At 34.9% G+C, this 24,136-nt stretch overlaps 1 protein-coding gene across 7 annotated transcripts in view; it reads left to right on the top strand.

Annotated features, from left to right (window-relative positions):
- Positions 1 to 10,151: 10,151 nt before the first annotated feature.
- The window catches only part of SRFBP1 (serum response factor binding protein 1), a 59,340-nt gene continuing 45,355 nt past the window's right edge, over positions 10,152 to 24,136 (top strand). For 2 of the 7 annotated variants that reach the window (XM_037739732.1, XM_037739733.1), the window contains exons 1-3: positions 10,154 to 10,349; positions 21,518 to 21,606; positions 22,641 to 22,713. In XM_037739732.1, coding sequence (XP_037595660.1) covers positions 10,314 to 10,349; positions 21,518 to 21,606; positions 22,641 to 22,713 — 198 coding nt within the window. In that variant the 5' untranslated portion in view covers positions 10,154 to 10,313. Of the gene's footprint in view, positions 10,350 to 10,938; positions 11,100 to 21,517; positions 21,607 to 22,640; positions 22,714 to 24,136 lie in introns of all 7 variants that reach the window. The other 5 variants (XM_037739731.1, XM_037739730.1, XM_017531862.2 and 2 more) reach the window with 5 other exon arrangements.

Here is a 24,136-nt window from a genome sequence, read left to right as displayed (position 1 = left end):
CAAATGTTTAAAAATTATCATTTTTAAGACGGTGTATGTAGACAATATATTTAAGAAATTAAAAAGGGTTTAATTTCTAGGCCTAACAATATTTGGAGACTTTAGGGGTTTATGACAAAATGATTTGGAAGCTTTATTCTATTTGTGAAATAGTGTGGTTTCTACTATCTTACTTTTATCTACTAATTTCCTCCACTGGAAATTTTTCTTTGTATTATACAGCTTCCTATTATACAGCTTCTTTCCTTCAAAAATGAAACTCAAATTCCACCTATTGTAGGAAACATTCTAGTCAAACTTTGTTCACTTCCCTATTATACTCCAATAGTCCCTCACAGTCTTACTGCAGTACTTAATGCAGTCTATCTTGGTATTAGAATTATTTAAGTTACTATTCTGTAAGTCCAGGGAGGACATGGACAACGTCTTCACCATTTTGTATCTCCTACTAAATCTAGTACAATGCTTTGCAAAATAGATACTCAAAAACATTTGTTAAAATGAATCAAAGCCAATCACTATGTTGAAAAGAATCTAGACTAGGTTTCAATAATGCTTTCTGAACTTAACTTTAAATTGTTACAGGCTTTGTTGCAATAATCTTGAGCCTATCTTGGGCTAATTAGCAAATAATTAAAAGAAGTAAACTGTAATTATTGATATTAATTAATAAATAGATGAATGGGAATTAATGACCTGGTGGCTACACACTATTAATGTAATTTATACATTCATATCATAGAGCTGTTATAAAACTGCTACCAGTGATTTTATGTCAAAAGACTTGGACTGCCTCCTTATTACCTCTATGACCTTAAGCATATTTGTTATTCATAAGACATGAATCCCTCACACGTACCATGCCTATCTCACAAAGTTACTGTTAAGATCAAATGAAATAAAAATAATAGTAGTTAAATTATTGAGAGGTAAATGCTCATCAAGAGCTCTATAATGTGTTTTCATTTAAATATCACAACAATCCTGAGATAGATTATCACTCCTATTTTCACTGATAAAGAAAACTTGGCACAGAGAGCTTACATAATTTCTCCAGGAGCATATAGGTATTAAAGGGTAGAATTAGAATTTAATATCAAATAGTCTGATTCCAGACTCAAAGCTCTTACCCAATATGTTGAATTGCTAAGTAAGTGTTGGCTCTATCACTTTGAATTTTATAAAACTTGGCTTCATGATATCAATTAGCTACTGAAAATTTTTAAGATATAAAATTTCTAGAATAAAACTTTTTTTGATTTCCTAGAGACATAAAGTAACAAATCCAATCAAAATGCTCCATAAAAATTAAAACGCAATTTATGTCAGAAATATGCTAGATTTATTTAGTAAAGCAATTAGCTTAGTGACTTGCCAATTACCTGCCTCTTATACAGTAGCTACACTCTTTAGTTTGTTATATATTTTTTAAAAAAATAGAATCTTAAATGAATCCATTAGTGTTTCACTTAGACACTTTATGATTGTTTAGTGACTTACTGAAAATCAAAATTTGAAACCTTAAGGTGTTAATCCTAAGCATTAAACAAATGTAAGACCTGGTATATGCATTTATTTTCTAATTCAGAAAATGCTATCGCATATCATATTTAGATTGCTTTCCTCAACATCTGCAATTTTGATTACAATCGCAATTTGGAGAACAACACTGCCACCCAGGGGAGAGAGAATTGAATATCCAAAGTCAAAATAAAATTTTAGAGCAGTGGTTCTGGGTGGTGGATGAAACACTCACTTGTGTTGCAATCTATTGTTAGTTGAATTACTAACAATAGTTCAAATACTAAAGGTTGTAAACAATATGCTATAAAAAAGATAGGATTCCAAATAATAACTTCTCTTTTTTTCTATTCATTTAAGTAACAGAGAAAAATATAGAGTTACAACTACTTTCTTAGTAATGGCCCATACTTTCTAACAGTTGCAATACAATTAGAACACATATGGGGGAAATGCCTTAAAAAGAAAAACAAAATATCAAAGCAATCAAGTCCTCTAGTAAAATAGAAAAAAAAAACTACCTGGATTTGTTATTCACCATGAAAAACTCCAAATGTCATTTTAAATTGTGAAATATTAAAGTTCTTTTCATTTGTCAGGAAAAAGTAAGGGATACTCACTATCACTGTTATTACTTACACTGTTCTTACATTTGTTTGGAAATTCTAGTTAATGTAATTATCCAAACAAAATAATTGTTATAAATACGGAAAGAGTTATTCATCATTCTAATAATATGATTTCAAACTTAAAAATCCTTCTCACCTCCAAAAAATACTTGAAAAAGTGATTGAATAACAAACACAAAAAATTCATGATTTACAGTTTGTCTCTATATTGGTAATAATAAGCTAAAATATATGGAAATTAGAGAACATATTATTTTCACAATTGCAACAACAACTATAAGACTATGTTTTAAATTTTATTTTGTTTAAAAGTTAATAACAGATGATGCAAAATTGATAAGGTACAAAATGTACCTTATACATGGTGGAAAGACTTTACCTGTATTTACCCAGCTCCTGACTTCCCCTGTATAGAACAAAGATACAATACAAACAAGTAATTGTGGTTTGTGTATGTGTGTGTGTGTGGGGGGGGGGTACATGTATCTTTCCTCCTAACACACACAAACGAACAATAGTATACTATTGTGTAGTGACACTGATTTATTCATTACACAATGTATCATGAAAAGTCTTTCATTCCAATAAATAAAGAGCTGGTTATTAATCAGTTACATGTTGATGGACAAGTTCCCTCCAATCTTCTATTATTACAAACATTTATATACTGAATAGCTTTGTACATACATCAACAATTTGTACCAGTGTAATGTTACCATATTTTTATAGAGGTAGAATTGCTAGTCCAACGGTAAATGTATGTATTTAACAGCGTTATTGAGCTTTAATTGACACACAATAAACTGCATATATATATATATGAAGCATACATTTTGATAAGTTTTGACATATGTGTCCACTGTGATACCATCACCAAAATCAAGATAATGAACATATCAATTATTCTCCAAAGCTTCCACGTGACTATTTGTAGTTTTTCTGGCATCCTTCTATCTCTCTTCTCTCACTTTCCCAGGCAACCATTAATCTATTTTTGTAAATATACATTAGTTTGCATTTCCTATAATTTTATATAAATGAAATAACACAGTATGTACTCTTTTTATCTGGATTCTGCCACCCAGCATAATTATTTTGAAGTTCATCCATGTTGTAGCATGTGTCATTGCTTTCTATTACTGAATAATGTTCGTGTGTGTGTGTGTGTGTGTCTGTGTGTATCAGAGTTTACTGATTTGCCTGTTGAATGAAATTTTGTTTTGTTTTTATCATTTGACTATTAGAAGTAAAGCTTCTCTGAACATTTTAGCACAAGTCTCTGTTTGGACACGTACTTCCATTTCTCTATTAATCTAGAAGGAGAAGGCCTATATCATATACTAGACTTTTCTTAAGAAACTGTCTCTACGTTGTTTGTACCATGTTACATTCCCAGCAGTGATGTTTGAGAGTTCCCGTTACTCTACATCATACTTGGTATGATCAGACTTTTTATTTTAGCCATTCTAATAGGTATGTAATAAAATGACAAATATTGTGGTTTTAACTTGCATTTCCCTAATATCTAATGATGCTGAGCATATTTTCATGTGCTTATTTGCTATTCACATATCTTTTAAAAGTGAAACATCTGTTCAAATATTTTGTCTGTTTTCTTAACTTTTGTGTTTGGAGAGTTCTTTACATAGTCAAGATTAAAGTCCTTTGTAAAATATGTAATTTTCAAAATTTTTCTCTCCAGGTGTGCTTTCTCTTTTTACTCTCTTCATAGTGTCTTCTGAAGAGAAGTTCTATTGTTGATTCAGTCCGATTTTTCAATGTATTTTTATATGGATTCAGCTTTTTGTATGATAGCCTAGAAATTTTTGCCCAACCCAAGGTCACACTATTTTTTTTCAGTTGAAAGAATTTTTTTCTTAATTTCTTTTTATTTTTAGTTTTTATGGATACACAGTAGGTGTATATCTTTATGAGGTACATAAGATATCTTGAGGCTGGTACACAATGCATAAAAATCACATCAGGGTAAATGGGGTATCCATCACCTCAAGCATTTATTATTTCTCTGTTATGAATGTTCCAATCATACTCTTTTAGTCATTTTTAAATGTACAATAAGTTATTCTTGACTGTAGTCACTCTGTTATGCTACCATATAATAGATCATATCCTTTCTATCTACCTAAATTTTTGTACCAATTAACCACCTCACTTCCCCCATCCACTGCTCTTCTCAGCCTCTGGTAACTTATCATTCTATTCTCTATCTTCATATGTTCAACTGCTTTAATTTTAGCTCCTACAAATAAGTGAGAACATGTGAAGTTTGTTTTCCTATGCCTGGCTTATTTCACTTAACATAATGTCCTACAGTTTCATCCATGTTACTGCAAATAACAGGATCTCATTTTTATAGTTTAATATGTTTCATTGCATGTATGCATCACATTTTCTTGATCCATTTATCTGTTGATGAACATTATGGTGATTCCAAATCTTGACTATTGTGAATAGTGCTGCAACAAATATGGAAGCACAGGCATCTCCTTGCGAGTCTGATTTCTTTTCTTTTGGGTGTATACCTGGCAGTGGGATTGCTGTAACATATGTTAGTTCTATTGTTAGTTTTTTGAGGAACCTCCACACTGTTCTCCATAGTGGATGTACTAATTTTCATTTCCAACAGTGTACAGGGGTTTCCTTTCTTCACATCCTCACCAGCATTTGTTATTTCCTGTCTTCTGAATAAAAGTCATTGCGACTGGAATGAGAAGACATCTCATTGTGGTTTTCATTTGCATTTCTCTGAGGATCAAGATATTGAGCATCTACTTATAGCTGTTTGGCATTTTTATGTATTTTTTTTGAGAAATGCCTATTCAGATCTTTTGCTCATTTTTAAATCAGATTATTGGATTTTTTTCAGCTACATTGTTTGAGCTACTTATATAGTCTGGTTAATAATCCTTTGTCAGATGGATAGTTTGCAAATATTTTCTCCCATTCTGTGAGTGTTCACTGTGTTGTTTCTTTTGTTGTGTGGAACCATTTTACCTTGTTGTGATCCCATTTGTTCATTTCTGCTTTGGTTGACTGTGCCTGTGGAATATTACTCAATAAACCTTTGCCAAGACCAGTGTCCTGGAGAGATTCTTCCAAAGTTTTCTTTTAATAGTTTCATAATTTCAGGTCTTAGATTTAAGTCTTTAATCCATTTTGATTTGATATTTATATACAGTGAGAGATGAGGGTCTGGTTTCATTTTTCTGCACATCAATATCCTGTTTCCCAGAAGCATTTATTAAAGAAAATGTTCTTTTCTCAATACATGTGCTTGGCACCTTTGTCCAAATTGAGTTCACTGAAATGTGTGGATTTACTTCTGGGTTCTGTGTTCTGTTTCATTGGTTTGTGTGTCTATTTCTGTGTCAGTACCATACTATATTGGTTACTCTGTAGAATAATCTGAAGCCAGGTAATGTGATTCTTCCAGTTTTAGTCCTTTTGCTTAGACTAGCTATGGCTATTCTGGGTCTTTAGTGGTTCCATATATATTTTAGGATTGTTTTTTCTATTTCTGTTAAAAATGTCATTGATACTTTGGTAGAAATTGCATTGAATCTGTAGGTTGCTTTGGGTAGTACAAACATTTAAAAAATATTGATACTTCCAATTCATAAACATGGAATATCTTTCCATTTTTGTGTGCGTCCTCTTCAGTTTCTTGTGTCAATGTTTTAAAATTTTCATTGTAGATATCTTTCACTTCTTTGGTTAAATTTATCCCTAGGTATTTAATTTTATTTATAGCTATTATAAGTGGGATTACTTTCTTGATTTCTTTTTCAGATGGTTCACTTAACACAGAAATGCTACTGATTTTCGTATGCTGATTTTGTTTCCTGCAGCTTTACTCAATTTATCCGTTCTAATATCTTTCTGGTGGAGATGTTGCTTTTCCAAATGTAAGATCATTTAATCTGAAAAACTAGGATAATTTTACTTTCTTTCCAATTTGGATGCTCTTTATTTCTTTCTGGTCTGATTGCTCTAGCTAAGACTTTCATTACTATGTTGAGTAACAGTGGTGGAAGTGGGCATCCTTGTCTGGTTCCAGATCTTAGCAGAAAGGTTTTCAAGTTTTCACCATTCATTATTATAGTAGCTGTGTTTCTGTCATATATGGCTTCTATTATGTTGAGATATGTTCTTTCTATACTCTGTTAAGAGTTTTTATTGTGAAAGAATGTCGAATTTTATCAAATGTTTTCTCAGCATCAGTTATCATTTTTTGTCATTCTTTTTGTTGATACAATGTATCACATCGATTGATTTGCATATGTTTAACCATCCTTGCATCACTGGGATAAATCTTGCTTTGTCACAATGAATGATCTTTTTAATATGCTGTTGAATTCTGTTTGCTAGTATTTTGTTAAGGACTTTTGCATCAGTGCTCATCAGATACATTGGTCTGTAGTTTTCTTTTACAGATGTGTCTTGGGCTTTGGTATTAGGATAATACTGGATTCAAAGAATGGCTCTGGAAGTATTCTCTTTTCTATTTTTTCAGAATAGTTTAGAGCTGTTCTTAGTTCTTCTTTAAGTGCACAGTAAAAATCAGCAGTGAAGCCATTGTCCCAGACTTTTCCTTGCTGGAAAACTTTTTATTAAGGCTTCTATTTTATCACTGGTTATTGGTTTATTTAGGTTTTTGATTTCTCATGGTTCAATCTTGGTACATTGTATGTGTCTAGGAATTTATCCTTTCTTCTAAGTTTTCCAATTAATTAGTATGTAGTTCCTCATAGTACAAAGTTTTTGTCCTATGATTTCTTCTTGAAGTTTTATTGGTTTTACATTTATATATAAACTCAACCATTTTGAGTTGTTTTACTAGGTGGTGTTACATATGGGTGAAAGTGGTGTATGTGCATGTGTGTTTCATATAGATATCCAATTTTTCAGGCACGATTTGTTGAGAAGATTACCTTTTCCGTACAGAATTGCCTTTGAAACTTTCTCAAAAATCATTTGTTCACATATGTGTGAGTGTGCTTTTTTATTCTGATTGCTAAGCATCCATGTTTAGTTGTAATCAAGAAATGTATGACTAAAATTTAAGAAAAGTGCAAAATGAGAATAGCAGTAATGCAGCATGTTAGATAAGAAAGAGATTACTTTGATGTAATCATGGAAGAATTCTCAAGGAAAGTGAGAGTTATGAACTGAATTATTTCCCCCACCATCCAAATTCACATGTTGAAGACCCAACCTCCAATATGATGCTATTTCAGAGATAAAACCTTTGGGGATGTAATTAAGCTTAAGGTCATAATGGTATGACTCTAATCCAATAGGATATGTGCCACTATAAGAAGAAGAAAACACCAGAGAGCTCTCTCTGTCTGCATGTGCACAGCAGAAAGGTAACATGAGGTTGTAGCCACAAAACAGTGGCTATCTGCAAGCAAAGAAAAGAGCTCTTACTAGAAACTAATCCCTAATCCTGATGGTACCTTGATCTTGGACTTCTAGCATCATAAATAAATTTCTGCTGTGCAAGCTATCCAGATTGCGGTATTTTTTATGGCACCCCAAGCAGACTAATACAGTGGGATCTGAGAAGCTGTTGAGGAACTTGACATTGAAAAACTTGAGTCTCTACTGAATGTGTTTATGGACCCTTAGTTCCACTAATTGGAGCACTGCACTAAAAAGATAAAAGTTTCAAACGAGTTGCTTTCAATTATAATGGCTTTGTCATTGCATACATCTGACAGTATTTAATTGACCCAGGTCAGACCCCCATGAATAAAACAGGGAGACAGTTTGCTTTCCAGAGAAACTTTCAGCCTAATTAATACAAATACATTATTATTACTGGAGAAAATGGGCATAGCTTAATGAAAGCCAATTAGTAGAACTAACTACCTTTGTTATCAAACAAAATAATTTTTGAGATTGTGGAAACAAGAAGTAGGAAGATTGACTTTGGACTTAGAAGTGATATATCTGGAACAAATGATTTCACATTAATATTGTGAAAATGGGACAATACCAGTCTCCTTAAAAACAAGAGTACCTACAGTTGTTGAGAGCTTTTAATGTAAAAGAATAACCAATACACAAAGAATTTCACATTAGACTATCATAATTACTCTAAGTATGAGCCACTGGTGAGCAAAATTAAACTTATCTTTGGGGCTGTGGAAATAATTCTTAAAAGAGATGGATGGAATTTGACCTGGTCTTGAGAAGTAGCACTGAGAAAGCAGATAGCGGAGGAAGTATCATAGCTAAAGGAGACAGCATGGGCTAAGGAGGAAAAAAGCAAGCAAGTGCTGATCCTGAGGAGACTGGTGGTTTAAGAACTGAAATTTTAGGGAGAAAAAGAGGTAGTCAAGAGAAATGACTGCAAAGCTTTTCAGAACTACAGGCAAATTTTGTATTAATGATACATTTTCTGAAGCATTATGGGATCATAATAACTCCTTTCTCCCAAATTAGAAGACACATTTTCCACAAAGTTCTATATTTATCTTGATTATTTAACATTTCTTCTTATGTATTTATATGCAAAGTGTATACTTGTAAGTGAAGCCCAGTGGGATAATGGAACATGTGCCAAGGGCTTGTTGCCTCAGGTCATGTGTGGTCCTGTCCAGACAGCCTCCTGTAGTAGAGACTCTGGTTTCCTGCTCTCCTGTCCCCACTCAGCAACTGCTGCCACCTTGCTCCAGTGCATGCACTCTTACCTGAGTCTTGGGGCAGGGCTCTCCCTCTTAACCTAGTGTCTCTGTACTTTAGAGAACATCACATTAAATAGTCAATAAAAAACACCACGAAGAGTCTAGAGGAACTATGGAAGAAATTTCCTGCATTTTGAATGAAGGGACCTGGATTTTCATTTTGCACTGTACCCCACATATTATGTAACTGGACCTGAAATCCTGTAGCAGTGGCCAGTCCCAGGCAAGTAACTCTGGGCAAGGCACTTGGTGTCTCTAAAGTCAATTTCCACATCTGTAAAATAACAGTTTAGAGCAGAGTAGGGTGGCTCACGCCTGTAGTCCCAGTTATTTGAAGCTTGAAATTAGAGGACGGCTCCGGCCCAAGAGTTCTAGGCGGCAGTGAGAGCTATGACTGTGCCACTGCACACCAACCTGGGTGATAGGGAGAGACCGGGTCTCTAACAAAATAATAATAAAAGAATAATAATTCCTATCTTGTTGGATTTCTGTGGAGATTTGAAGCTAATTTATGTAAAGCTCTTGGGACAACACTTGACACATTTTAATGGTTAATACTAGAAGGTTCTGACAATTACATATTACCTAATTCAAACGCAATCCCTTCCGTTTCCTATGCCTGCCGGCTAATATTTCTAAACAGCCATTCACACAGGCAGAAGCAAATGTGCATTCTGGTTTTGTTTCAAATGTTGATTCCCTAAATTTAAACCTTTCTATAGTGTGCAGGAAAAAAATGTCCACACCTCAGCTAATGTGAGGTTGGAACAAAAAGCTGTCAGGATCTAAAAAGGCACGTTTCTTAGAAAAGCAGAAATCTTCACAAATACTAGATTTTTAAAATGGAAGCAAAAATTCGTTCATTCAAGTGCTTGATCACTCCACAAGAGCTCTTTCACCGCCGTCGAGCGACCCCTCGCCATTAGGAGAGAAAAACCAAGGCCAGTACAATGCGGGCGCAGTGTACTAAACGAACACACACACACACACACACACACACACGCATAATCTTGAAAACCTTGACGTTGCCCAGCGGGCGCGGTGTACTAAGCGAACACAGACACACACACAGCGGGCTCAGTGTACTAAGTGAACACGCGAACACACACACACCCCTTGAAAACCTTGACGTTGACACACACACACACACACACACACACACACACACACACACCTTGAAAACCTTGACGTTGCCCAGCCAGCAGCCCGTCTGGTTTCTATAGGAACGCGCACTTCCGTCGCGTTGCTCTCTGCACCGGAAGTTGCTCTAATTCAGTTCCTGTTTTCCCCTCCGAGCGTCAACGTTTCTTTTTCCCGGGCGGCAGCTAGAGCAGACGGCGGATGAGTTTTGGGCCTGAGAGGCCCCCGTTGAGAGGCGTGGCAACTCAGCCGAGATCTGACAGGCCCAGTTCACGTGCAGGCGGCGGCGGATCATATTCCTCCATTTACCATGGCTCTGCCGGGAACTCTGAACCTCAATAACGAGGTAAGCGCCGAGGCTGAGGAACCTGTGGGGCTGACTTTGAGGGTACTCAAAATCAGCTCTTCTGAGACGCGTGGTCGGAGGCGGGGATAAAGGGTGCGTCTGGAGGAACTTTCGTGATGGGCCCAGGCCGGTTTCCCTCAACTTGGAGTTTGGCAACCGGTAATTTCCCTTCTCCGTCTCTAGGTGACTAAAGTGAGAGACATTTGTCAGGTCCCACGAATTTATGTCTATGAGACTTTGGGAAGATCCTTTAGCCTGTGTGTTCAATATTCTTGTCCGTAAACCCTGGGACAAGTCCCAGGGCTGTTGTGAGATTAACTGAGATACGTAAAGTGTTTGCAAGTGCCTGATCCTTAATAAGCTTTCAGTACACATTACCAGCTCCTTATTGCCTGTCAAAAATGAAGGGGAGAAATGAAGAGCTGTAGCTTCTAAGAAATTGCTGATTTTCAATGAGACTGTATGCTCAGTACTTCGTTTCCTCCTCCAGTTACCGTCCTATTCCTTTACTTCCATTTACAGCAGAGCTTCAATAAAGAGCTGTTTGTATTTGCTGTCTCCTATTCTTTTTTTCTGCTTGTTTCTTCAGTCCATTCTCATCAGATATTTGTTCTCACCACCGTCACTTCCATATAGTGCTAATGTCAACAAAATACTATTTCTACCACTTACCGCCTTCTGGTTTCTGCCTCTATCTAACGAAGTAATATCAACCGAAGTCTTAAAGTAAGCTGGAAACGTAAGGATCGAGTAAGGACCTTACAGTTACATACAGCAAGGAAGTTCTTTGTCCCATGTATGAGCAAGTCACTGTTTAGATTACACACAGTAGTGTAAGGGATGTTTCATATTTTCTAGTAAACTATACTCAAGAGAGCTAAGCAACACCCACCCATGTTACAGAACAATGTGTGAAGAATATCCCCAAGAACTAGTAATGCAGAAAGGTTTTCAAAGGCGGAAAAATGAAGTGGTTGATGTTTGTCCTTGGTCTTTAAGGATCTTAGACAGGAACTGCAGTCAGTGATTAGGTAAAGGGGAAGAAGTTATTCCAGGCAGAGGGACTAATATAAGCAGGAAAGGGGTAGTAACAGAAAAACCTGTGAGTAATATAGGAATAGGTAACTCTTGACTGACGGGAACTTGATGTGAACTCCAGTGGAGTACTGGATATGCTGATGAGGGAAGCTGAAAAGAGTTACTGTTTACTCATAAATGTGCATCAAGTTTATGCTTTGTGCCAGAAAGCATTTGGTGGGCTATTTTCCATGAGGTTACCTGTGATGTATGAAAGATCAAAGTAATGTCCTTGGGATTTCAACGCTAGGGAGCATCATATCAAATTTTGTAATGACTTTGATGATGGAAATGACAGGGAATAAGTCATTTAAGACTCTTTTTCCACTTAGCTAACTTCAGTTCTTTTCAAAACAGTTAAAATTTGACCTTTAGGAAACCTTCATTAACTCACCTCAATTTGGATTATGTGTCTTTTCTTTGTGCCCCCAAATTGCTTTCTCCTTTGGAAACACTTATGTACCTATTTCTGTCTTCTGTGTTTTTGTGTCTATCATGTATAACATACGATTAAATGAATTTATGAAATCAGGAACTACACACATCCACCACTGAAGTCTAGTGTGTTCTAATGTGAAGGTGATAAAAAGGACAGAAAAAAGTGGAGATGATGGAGGATATAATTTAAAATAGTGGAAAAACCACAAAAGGAAAGACAGTTATAGATTTATCTGCATAAAAATTGAATAACATACCGAAGAAAGAAAAAGGACAACCAACTAGAAAAAAAAATACAGCAAATATGACAAAGGCCCAGTGCCCTCAATATAAAATACCACATAGAAATTAAGAGGAAACCATCTCAGAAAATAGGCAGAAGAAATGAATTAACGACTTCTTCAAGGAGAAAATGTATCTAAAAATAATTTGAATTCACTTTCAGATCATTTCTTTTCCATCACCACTAGAATCCTAGTGCAGCTACTGTAGTAGCCTCCCAGCTACTTACATTGACTCTTCTCAGACTTTAATCTTAATATCTATACTGCAGCTAGAGTGCTGTCTACAAAACATAAATCTAATCTGTCATTCCCTTGCTTAAAATCCATTTAAGGCCGGGCACAGTGGCTCACACCTGTAATCCCAGCACTTTTAGGAGGCTGAGGTGGGTGGATCACTTGAGAGTTCGATATCAGCCTGACCATGGAGAAACTCTGACTCCACTAAAAATACAAAATTAGCTGCGTGTGATGGCGCATGCCTGTAATCCCAGTACTTGGGAGGCTAAGGCAGGAGAATTGAACTAGGGAGGCAGAGGTTGCAGTGAGCTGAGATCACACCATTGCACTCTGGCCTGTGCAAACAAGAGTGAAACTCTGTCTAAAAAAAAAAAAAAAATCCATTTAAAAGCTTCCTGTTACTTTTGGTACAAAAGCAATACAAACAAGGGAGATCTTTCCACTTTCTGTTACCACTTTTTTCCCTCAGTCTGTGTATTTCATCTACATTGGCTTTCCTGTACTACCTGGCATAACCATCTGCAGTTCTTTGCACATGCTCCTTTTTCTCTCATTAGTTCATTTAATACTTAATCCTGCTTCATTTGTTATACTTCATTTGTAATAGTGTTTTGTATATGTGAGTCTGTGTGTCTGAGACAAGTTTCTTTCCCCTTCACCTGACTGTAAACTTTTGTTCACCATCATATTTCCAATACCTATATGTTGAAAGAATAATGAGAGGCATCGTTTTCATGATCCATAATATCTTAGATTAACTCTTCTTTTTTTGTTCTCCCCACCCCCGATTAACTCTTCTTAACTAGGATTTAAGGATGCATTTCAAAGGGCCTGTAACTGCCTGAAATTATTTGTAAATTTCTGTTTGTATGTCTCTCTCTTGGGAAAAGAGCCCCTATGTTTCATTAGATTTGCAAAGGTTTATAAATCTTTAGCGCTGTCTTTGGGCTATTTGTACTAATGGCTATAATTTTATTTTATAGGAACCCTTGTTTCATAATTTTTAATCACAACGTTTTCTTTACAAAAGGTATATGGCAGTCTCATTTTACAGTGTATTTAATTTCCCAGAGTGTCTTCTGAGAAAATAAAAGCCTGCCTGCAGAGGCACCCATTATGTTGTGCTGACTTTTAATATTTCCTACCCTTAATAATTATATTCTTATAAAATTTTTTTTCCAAAGATAGACGCTGACCAATTTGGTAAGTACTTCCTGACTCCAGGTTCTTAGAGTACATTTACTCTTGTGAACTAAAGTAGAAATTTATCTTTACTTTTCTAAAAAATAAACCATCACTTTTTACTTTATGTTGATTGTTTGTTGCATATTTTTGGTACTTTGAAGAGAGAATTTTTAATTCCTTTTTATAGCAGCTTCCCTCGCCTCCAGCACAGTACCATGTCTACAGGTAATAAAGTAAATATATATTGGGCAGATGAAAGCATGGATAGCATAATTGTCAACTAATGTTCAAATGAGAGGGAAAATCTCCTAAATGCTGACTTTTTTTCCCCTCCCTTTTCATTATAACTAGAAAAGGAGAAATGCACAATTGAAAACAATAGTGCCATAGTATTTAGTGAGTAAATATTTTGCAAAACTAGAGCTAGATTTTTCTCAAGTCATCTGTTTTCTTTAGGCAGCAGTGGTATGTAAAAATCAGAATTAGGAGATGAAGCAATCTGATGGGGTACTTTAATTTCACAGAAAGGCCAAAGGCCTATGTATAAAACTGGCATTATTTTATTCTTTGATAGCAAATTACCAATAAGCCCATTAGAAAAATTGCTTTCATTTCTTGTGAGACAGTAAAGATAGAAACTAAAGTGCAAGAGAACAAAATGAGTTTCCTCCACATACGGTAAAACATAAGAATGCCAAGAACCATATTTGTTTGCACTTATGAAGTTACAAAACTCCTATGTCATGTTTAGGTACATAGTACTTTTTAATAATTTTTTTCTGAAATATTAAATTAGAGGCTGTTTGTAAGAAAACCAGTTTGTGTTTAGTTATTAAACTGTTCGGGGAAGTTTTGCTAGGTGGCAGCATATGCTCAATAATGGTTAAATTGTAGATAATTAGTAAGCACTCTAGATTTTTAAAAAATTGTTGCTCATCAGAAATAAAAGTCTAATCAACATTAAGTTATCATCCATGTGACAAAATTAGGGTCCTCTTTATAAAACAATAATTTTGGCCAGGCACAGTGGCTCACTCTGTAATCCCAGCACTTTGGGAGGCCGAGGCAGGCAGATCACTTGAGCTCACAAGTTTGAAACCAGCCTGGGCAACGTGGTAAAACCCCATCTCTACAAAAAATACAGAAAAATTAGCCAAATATGGTGGCACATGCCTGTAGTCCCAGCTACTCGGGAGGCTAAGGTGGGAAGATGGCTTGAGCCCAGCAGCTGGAGGTTGTAATGAGCCAAGGTCTCTTAACTGTGCTCCAGCCTGGGCAGTAGAGCCAGACCTTGTCTCAAAAAGAGACAAAAAAGAAACCCAAGGATTTTCTTAAGTATAAAATACTTCAAACATATGGAAAATAATGTAACATGTTCTCGTAATCTATTTTGTATTGTTTAGGAAATGTCAGTGTTTTGCTATATCTTAATGTTTAATTCTACCCATCTTCTTTTCTACCTCAGAGGTAATTATTATTCTTGGTGTGTGTTTTTCTCTTCTACATTTTTCACAATTTTAGTAACATACATATCTATACGCAGTGTATAGTATTGCATTGTAGACTTTTAAACTGCATATTTCTTTACAAATTATGGGGGTTATGTTCCAAGACCCCCAGTGTATGCTTAAAACTTCAGATAATACCAAACTCTGTCTTCAGTATTTTTTTTTTCTGTACAGTAATGGGCAGGTAACAGCTACAGCAGGAATACACTGGGCAAAACTATGGTTTACATCCTGTATGGGATGGAGTAGTACAGTGAGAGATTTCATCATGCTACTCAGAGTGGGGCACAATTTAAAATTTATGAGTTATTTAGATTTGGAATTTTTCACTTAATATTTTTGGATCATGTGTCCGACTGCAGATAACTGAAACCACTGACAACAAAATTGTTGGTAAGCGGGGACTACTGGGGACTACTGTATTTTATTTACCAGTGTTACTTTTCAAGGTTTATCTATGTAATACCTACAGATCTTCTGCATTGATTTAAAATACCACGTTGCTATATGCTTTATTATTATTTACAAATTTATACATTATTTTCTTTCTCATGCTACATTTTGTTAAAATGCTGCAATGCATAATCTTGTGTGTAGCCTTTTCCTATTGTTGAGAATGTGTCTTCTGAGTAGATTCCTAGAAGTAGGACATTTGTTAAAAAGTATAGCCAAGGTTTCCTTCAAAGTAGTAAACCAGTTTGCATTTTTACCAGCAGTGTATTTGTTTGCTCACAACCTCATATACAGAATGCATTATCATAGTTTTTTTGTATTTACTAATCTGATAGGTAAGTAATGAATAACCAGAAGTTTTAATGTATTCTTTTTTTTTCTTTTAAGGCAGAGTCTCGCCCTGTTGCCCAGGCTGGAGTGCAGTAACATGCTCTCAGCTTACTGCAGTCTCTACCTCCCGGGTTCTCCTGCCTCAGCTTCCCAAGTAACTGGGATCACAGGTGCCTTCCACCACGCCTGACTAATTTTTGTATTTTTTTAGTAGAGATAGGGTTTCACCAGTCTGGTCTCGAACTGCCGACCTCAGGCAATCTGCCCACCTCGGCCTCTCAAAGGGTGGGATTACAGGTGTGAGCCACCGCCCCCGGCCCTTACTGTATTCTTAGAAACACAGATATACTTAGATTTTTCTTAACACTGCAAGTTCATCTAGGAAAATACTAGCTCTCAGAATAACAATTTTCTAATAACTATAGATTTTTGTTACTAACTCAAAAACACAGTAAAGTTGGTGAATTATCACAAACTAGTTGGCCAGCTAACAAATAGCTAGGCAAAAGTGAATTCAAGTAGCATTTAATTTTTTCTGTGAACCAAAGTCTGCTCTCTGCTTTGTAAATCAGAAACTTGCTTAATTTTTACCCCAGAAATAGAGCTAATTCTCTAAAAAATAAATTCATATTAAATATATGTATAAGAGATTGTGTGATGATAAAGCTAGTTTATTAAAAAACATACCTAATATACATAATAATACTCACATTGTAAAACACAGTCTTTTCCTGTCTACTGACCATCAGCTGCTTGGTATGTAGAAATACAGAAAGGGGTTTTAGTTGCATGATTCATGTTGAGCTATGATGCATCTCTTCCCATAATTGAGTTATTCCAGAAGAGATTAGATTTCTCAAGTCTCTGAGCTGGGGAACCCTTTCTTTGGAATTTCCTTGAGTTGGACACTGCTGGCTTTTGCCTCTCTGTGGTTTCCTTTCCTGTGTTTATGTTGACTCTTCTGAGTCATCTCACATGATCTTTTCCCAAATAGCTGTATTAGACTTCCACTTTATTTATAGTATTTTTATACTGTATATGCAAGAGATACTCTATGTTTAGATTTTGCCAGGTTAATATTAAAGGCCTCTGTGTGCCTAATTTCTAGGTGATTCTTCACTGTCAGTACATATATATTCACTGTGTATGTCAGTCTTAACTCTTTTTTCTTCAGATTTTATATATTGTCTTAAATGCATTTTCTTGCTGTTTGGAGGCCCTCAGCTTGGCTTTATCAGTCTTGGTGATGGCCTCAGATTTTCCCTTCAGTTTCTGTCTTCAGACCCCCATCTACTTCTTTTTCATTTTCTTTCTTCTGTGTCAGCATATTTTATTTCCATTTTTAAGCCTCTGTTTTCTCTGTGCTCACATTGTTCCTCTATTCTTACCCTCCCAAACAATAATCCTACTGTTTTCACAATTCTAACAATGATAGTTCTTCTTGGTTTTGATTAGAGGTTTGCCAGAGTGTACTGCCACTAAGCAGTGCATTTGGACTTAAGGGGGTATTGGTGTGTTAGGCCTGTTCATTGCCTTCTGGGTTGCCTGTCAACCAACTTTATAATTACTGGGTGACAAATGAATTGGCAACTTTTAAAATCCTAACATAAAGGCTGTATTAGTCATCAGTTTTGCAAAAATCTGAGTTCTTGGAGAAACCTAAGTCTTAAGTATATGAGGTATTCCCTTTGCTTTTAGAATTCCCTTATCCATTAATGAAAAACGTAGTATTTCTTAAGTTGGAATTTTAAAATTGGAGACAGGCTTTCTTATGATTGGAATGTAACCAAGGACCAACTCTGCCCACTGCAATTTATTAGTAAAGTTTGGTTAACAGTGGTTAACCAAACCATGCACCTGTAAAGTTCAGCAATTAGAAACATTGGTTAACATATTTTAATGTATAGTTCATAGCTTCCTATTTGTTTATTTTATGAACAACTTAACTTTCAAAAAGTGGATCATGAAGCCCTATAATTCTGTTAATGCAATGTAGCAGTTCTTTTTTTTTTTTTTTTTTTTTTTTTTTTTTTTTTTTTTATTTTTTTTTTTTTTTTTTTTTTTTAAATGAGTTTAAATTTGAAACAAATTCCTAAGAGGTTAACTTATCTAGCGGGAAAGAAACCTGATTACTCTGCATTTTTAAATTCTGTTTTGCATTTGAAACAATGAATTGACAGTGTGTATTTTTACATTTCTGGTCATTTATTTAACTAATATTTACAAGACACATACTGTGTGCCATGCACTATGTTAGGTGTTAAGATGTAGTGTTGAATAAAACCAGGTACTTGACCTTCATGGAATTTAAAACCTACTGGGGTAACACATATTAAGCAGAATCAGATTAAAAGTAAAGTATTAAGGTACCAACTAAAGGTGTTTGTGACCCTCTCAGGGAGGCCAGAAAAGATTCTTCACAGAAATGACAATTGGTCCAAAATCAGGATGAATAGATGTTAACAAGCTGACATGAGAAGAAAGAACATTCTGACCATTAGAAATGGCAGGTATTGTAAAGGCTTTGTAGTACAAGTGAGCATGGTAAGAACAGGGGACTGAAAGAAGGCCAATGTGATTCTTCTTAGAGCAGTTGGGGACTGTTGAAGAGAGTTACATAACAGTGTGACATCGGATATATATTTAAAAATTTTTTTTATCCTGATGGCAGCGTGGATAACTGATTAGCGAGAGGCAAGAATAGGTGTAGAGAAACCAGTTAACAGTAACTCAGCCAAGATTGTAAAAAGGTCAAGATAGTGCAAAAAAAAGTGGTACAATTTGAAAGATAATTAGCATTTAAGATTAATAGGACTTGGAGATTCATTGTGAAGGATTAAGAGAGCTACCTCTAATGACCCTTAGATTTATGACTAAAAGGATTGTTCCATTCCCTGAAATATGAAACCCCCTCTCCCAAAAAAGAAGGGAATGGTCTTGTTGGAGGTGAAGAACATGAGTTTAGGTGTGAATTTGAGGTGACTTTGAGCACACTCAAAGTAATGTCAAGCAGGAAGTTGCACATCTAGGCTTGGAGCTAAAATGAGTGATCTCAGCTGAAAGTAAAATTTTTGATTCCTCTTTGTTTAGGTGGCAAATTAAATATGCACACGTAAGAGCTCTTAAAGCTAAACAATGTACTGTGAAAAGAAACACTGGCTTGGGACTGCCCCTTCAACTCTTAACATTTTATGGCTAGGTAGAGGTGGATTAATTTTCAAAGAAGATCAAAATAGAGTGAGTAGAAAGGAAAGAAGAAAACTAGGACCATATTCTGTCTTGGAAAACCAAGGGAAGAATGTTTGAAGAAAGAAAAAGTGGTCAAAAATGTCAAATTTCCGTTGGATTCAGGGGCTTTTTTTTTTTTTTTTTTTTGAAATCATTGGTGTCCTTAGTTACATCTTTTAGTAGGCTGATGAGGATGAAAATCAAACTGGCTTTTTGTGGCATGCAGAAATAGAGATACTGACTTTGAACATCTCTTTCTAAAAGCTTAGCTCTCCACACAACTAAAAATGGGGTGGTCCTAGTGAACTATGTAATGAGTATGTTTGTGTATTTAGTCTCTAATGAAAATGACCCAAGCATGTTTAAAATAATCACTGAGAACCAAATGCATTAAAACTAAAAGAATGGCAATGCTATAGTAAAGGGATAATCCAAAGTTCTGGGAGGGCAGAAGAGAATGGGCTCCAGAAGACAGTTAAAAGATTAACCTTAGATATGTGTAGCAGTATTTCTTATATTGTAACTTTATTCATAAAGGAAAATGGGTCATGGAAGTAAATTTGCATTCTTGTTAGTAGAAAAGTGATGGTTCCCAACTGATAATTATTTCCTCCACGCTATCAAAAGAGAGCAGAGAGGAGGGAGACAAGAGGATTTAGGAGAGTAGGCAAAAGTTTAAAACAGGCATCGTAGAGTGAATTGACCAGAAGAATATTATAGGATTGCTAGGAAGAATGGGAGTCCACTTGAGGTTAATTATGATGAATTTATAGTAGACAGAATTTTGCAAGTATTTGCTATTGGCATATGATAACGAAGAACTCATTTGTTTTTTGCATTCAAGACTAAGGTTTGCTAACCAGAGGGATAGGAGTTTCAGATATTGGCAAATGTTTATCATGTATCTAAACTGCATAACGGAAGAACATAAAGTGTAGGAGTTAGTGGACTGGTGGTCCAAATGAAGTCAAAGATGGTTGTGGTGGGTAGAGTTGAACAAACGAGCTAATAGAAGTTGTAATCACAGTGTGGAGTATTTGAATTAATAGTTTTAGAAATTGAATATTAGGAATGATGACAAGGCCGACAGCGTGGCCACGGAAGTGGATGGCTGAGATAGAATAGATTAAGTCTTTAGAAAATAAGTAAAGAAGGGAATATATAATTACCAGATGGGCTATTCAAGTGGATATTTAAGTCACCCAGAATGATGGCAGAACTTAGCGTATAAAGAATTTTTAACTTGGTTGCCAGTATCTTCAATGAATCAGGGAGTGAATGACATGAAGGGTAAGAGAAGATATCACTAACAGGATGATGTTGATAATGTTATTTTGGCAAGAAGAATTTGAGGAATAATGTGTGCCAGGTCCTGTTGCAGGACACTGAAAACTCTATATAAATATTACAAGAGTCCGTTTTCTAGGAGCTCACTGTCTATAGAAAAAATCAGCCACATGAGCAGCTAGTGACAATGCAATGAGGTAGGTGCTTTAGTAACAGAATCTGTAAAGTATAGTGGCACCCCAGTGGTTATCTCTAACTTAAGAAGTCATTGGAGGTTTCACTCGAAGGACTGTATCGGAACTGAATTTTATGTAGTTCCTAAAGTGAAGAAGGGAAAGAAGGACATTCCAGGAGTAATTTTAAGATGTATGCCTCCTAACTGTGATAGGTGAAACATAAACTCAGTGATTACATGCGATTGTACTGAATGCTATTATAATGTATAGTTTTTTATAACTAGAATTTCCATTTCTTGGCCTGTAGCTCTGCTTTTTGTTCTTAGAGTTAAACATTGCTCTCTAGTAGGATGATTTAAAGTGTATGTTTATATGTGTCTGCATGCGTGTTTGTGTGTGAACATTTATGTTTACATGCACACATGCTTACACAACATGCCCTTGTGTTTGTGGAGCTTCATTTAAAGTTATACTTGAAATAATTTATTACTAAAAATAATGAAAGGTTTGTTTTATAAATAAGTAAAATAAATTGTTAATTAAAGGTAATTTGCTAATTAAAACACTCATTCAGCAAATTTTCTACCATTATGAGTGAGGCTTTGTTTTGAATGGTAAGAATGCAAAGATGAATACGATAGGCTCTGATTTCAGGGAACTCACAGTTTTTTATATTTCAAGCCTAGCAAGATGTAAGTGTAACATTAAATGACTTATCTCTGGTAATACTTTGACTTTTTAAAAAATTATAACTTGTTTTTCTTAAGCCCTCACACATTTTTAGACTGATGATTTATTCCTTCACTATTTATGGAAGACGTTTGATTTTATCAAGCTAGGAATATAGGTTGACGAAAAGGGTAGTTAAAGTGGTAGACTAAGTCTATAATATTAAGACTCAAAATAAAATGTGTTTGTTCCTGAAGTAAGTACCTTTCTTCTAATTATGGCTTTATTCTTCAAAGGTTGTGAAGATGAGAAAAGAAGTGAAGAGAATTCGAGTTTTGGTTATCCGAAAACTTGTCAGGAGTGTTGGCAGACTGAAGTCAAAAAAGTTAGTCATGTTAAGCAATGACCTTGTGACTAATAAATTTCAAAAGTTGTTTTTATTCGGTACTTTAAAATTTTTAGGGTTGGATATAGAGAAGTAATTATGTTACTCATACAGCATTTTTGTTTTATATGTAGAGATTATGTGAGTGAGATAGAATGTGCTGTGTCAGCATGCCCTTCTGTGGATTGGACTATCATTGCTTAAGATTCAGGATGAATTTTTCTGCTACTTTTGCAAAATTCTCTTTTTGGTCTTTTCAGAATGAAATTTTCTTGGGCTTATGTGTTTTATGTTATTAGAAGTTATTTTAAGGTACTGATATAGCTTAACAAATCTAGTAATACCTTAAGAATCAGTTTTGAAGATTTTATGTCAGATTTTTTTCTTCAATTGCTGAGTGATTTGAAATCTTCAGTACCTTGTGAAAGTGTTTATTAGAAGATTGTGTTCCACATATTTTTTTAGAAAAATATAATTGTATTTTCGATATCACTAGTGTTAGTAAAAAAAAAAGTATTCTATTTATAGTTCTTATAATTTAAGCATGAATGCTTAGCCTTCAAATATGTTTTGTTCCAGATTAATTTCCTATTCTTTCATAAATATGTCAGAATATAGCCCTTCTTTATTTTTTCCTTAAATTCCAGTTAGCAAATTTTCATTTGGTAAAACTATATCCAACCTCTAAATATAGCTTATGAAATTTATATTACATTAAATATAATTACTATTGATTGCTTGATTGATTAGGAAAAGTGTTATTAAGGAACTAGAGAAAGCAAACTATCAAAAGTAATAGTCATTAATACAATGCCAAGACAGTACTTATTTTTGCCAGTTTCTAACATGTGGGTTTGGTTATGAAATCAAGGTGCTTTTTGGGAGTGGGGGAAATGGGGAGCGTAGGATAGTGCAGTGTTTGTTATTTAGAGATTTATTATGCTTTTCTAAAGGAAATGAAATGATTATCCTTTGTGATATGAACCTAAAATTAATGCTTTGCCTGGCTACATACCGTAATGTATTTTTTGCAGGGGTACTGAAGATGCACTGTTAAAAAACCAAAGACGGGCACAACGATTGCTTGAAGAAATCCATGCTATGAAGGTAAGGACTTGTGTGGGTGTGTATGTGCATGTTTTTGAGTATCTGTTATCCTGCATTTTGTTTGTGTGTGGTATTGCTTATTTGAATATTCCTGAGAGTTGCCTAAGACATCTTGTATCAGCCCGTTTGGTGAAGAATGTAGCACGTTTAGAAAATTGTAATGTTTAAGCTTACATTTTTCCATGTTTTTGACTGAATTTGTTAAAATACTAGGCTAATTGGAGTCAAAACTCTGCCAAACTAAATTCATCTATGTTTAGTAATGCCTCATGCCTCAAGTTTTTATTTTTACTGTAACTTTAGCATGAAGGCAGTTCAGGAATTAAAGTCTTCGCGCTATTTGGGAATGTAGATGGTGACATTGGTGGCTGACATCACGCTTTCCTTGTTGCCAGCTCAATAAATTTTTATGTAGTGGTGTCGGCATTTTATTCAGTTCTGTAGTAACTTCAAATAAAATAAGTGTTAGAGCAACGTGTTCCCATAGTTTTATTTTCTTGAGTCTGACTCTTCACTAGCATAATTTTTAGGTCTTCTCACTGCTCTAACTTTGTGGAAACTTTCATTTACCAAATGACATGACATTAAATGTCTAGGAGACTGTTTTACTGTAGAACTTAAAAACAACATTTGGTACCAGCAATTTTCTTAATTGTAGGGTCATTTTGCATGCATGTTTGCCTATTACATTTTGGTATAACTTTCCAAGTTTTGAATTAGGCAAAAGAGAAAGAAAGCTCTCTAACAATACTTTAATTGAGTTAGGTTATCAAAGCTTCTCACCGTTTCTTCTTTTTAAAGGGATAGTAAAGTGTTTAATAGGACAAATTAATCCCGGCTAATCTGAATAAAAACATCTAGGAAATGACTCTTTAATATGAAGTATATTTGTTTCTTGTGTTCATCCATCACCCCTGAACACTATTACAAAATTCATGGAATCCATCTGATACAACTTTTCTTTCTCAAAGTTGTAATCTCCTTTTTATCCAGTCATTCAGGAAGAAGAAGTATTTTGTATTTGACTGCTAATGATCATTTGTGTCTCTGTAGTTTGTAGATTCATTTAGGCTTTTTCATGTATCTTTTGTAAATGATATTCCTATGAGAAATAAAATCTTTAGAGATTTTGCTTTGAGAATAGCAATAAGATAGGAAGTTACAATTTATCTCTTTCACTTTCTCTTAACCAAGGTTCTTACTAAATTACATTGCCTACCTAAATTTTTCCCTGTAATTTCTTCTGAATAGTCATTTTTGGAGTCTTAAATTATTCGGAGGCTTTCTGCTACTATATAATTGCTGATTTTATTTTACCATGGAAAGAATGCAGTGTGTGTGTGTGTGTGTGTGTGTATATACATACATATCTATACATATACATACGTAAACACATGCAATATATAGTTGGCTACTCTGACTT

The sequence above is a fragment of the Cebus imitator genome, unplaced genomic scaffold (assembly GCF_001604975.1).
Source record: "Cebus imitator isolate Cc_AM_T3 unplaced genomic scaffold, Cebus_imitator-1.0 Scaffold74, whole genome shotgun sequence".
In the NCBI taxonomy this organism is placed as follows: domain Eukaryota; kingdom Metazoa; phylum Chordata; class Mammalia; order Primates; family Cebidae; genus Cebus; species Cebus imitator.
The sequence above is the reverse complement of the archived record's forward strand: the minus strand, read 5'-3'. Positions and strand labels throughout refer to the sequence as shown.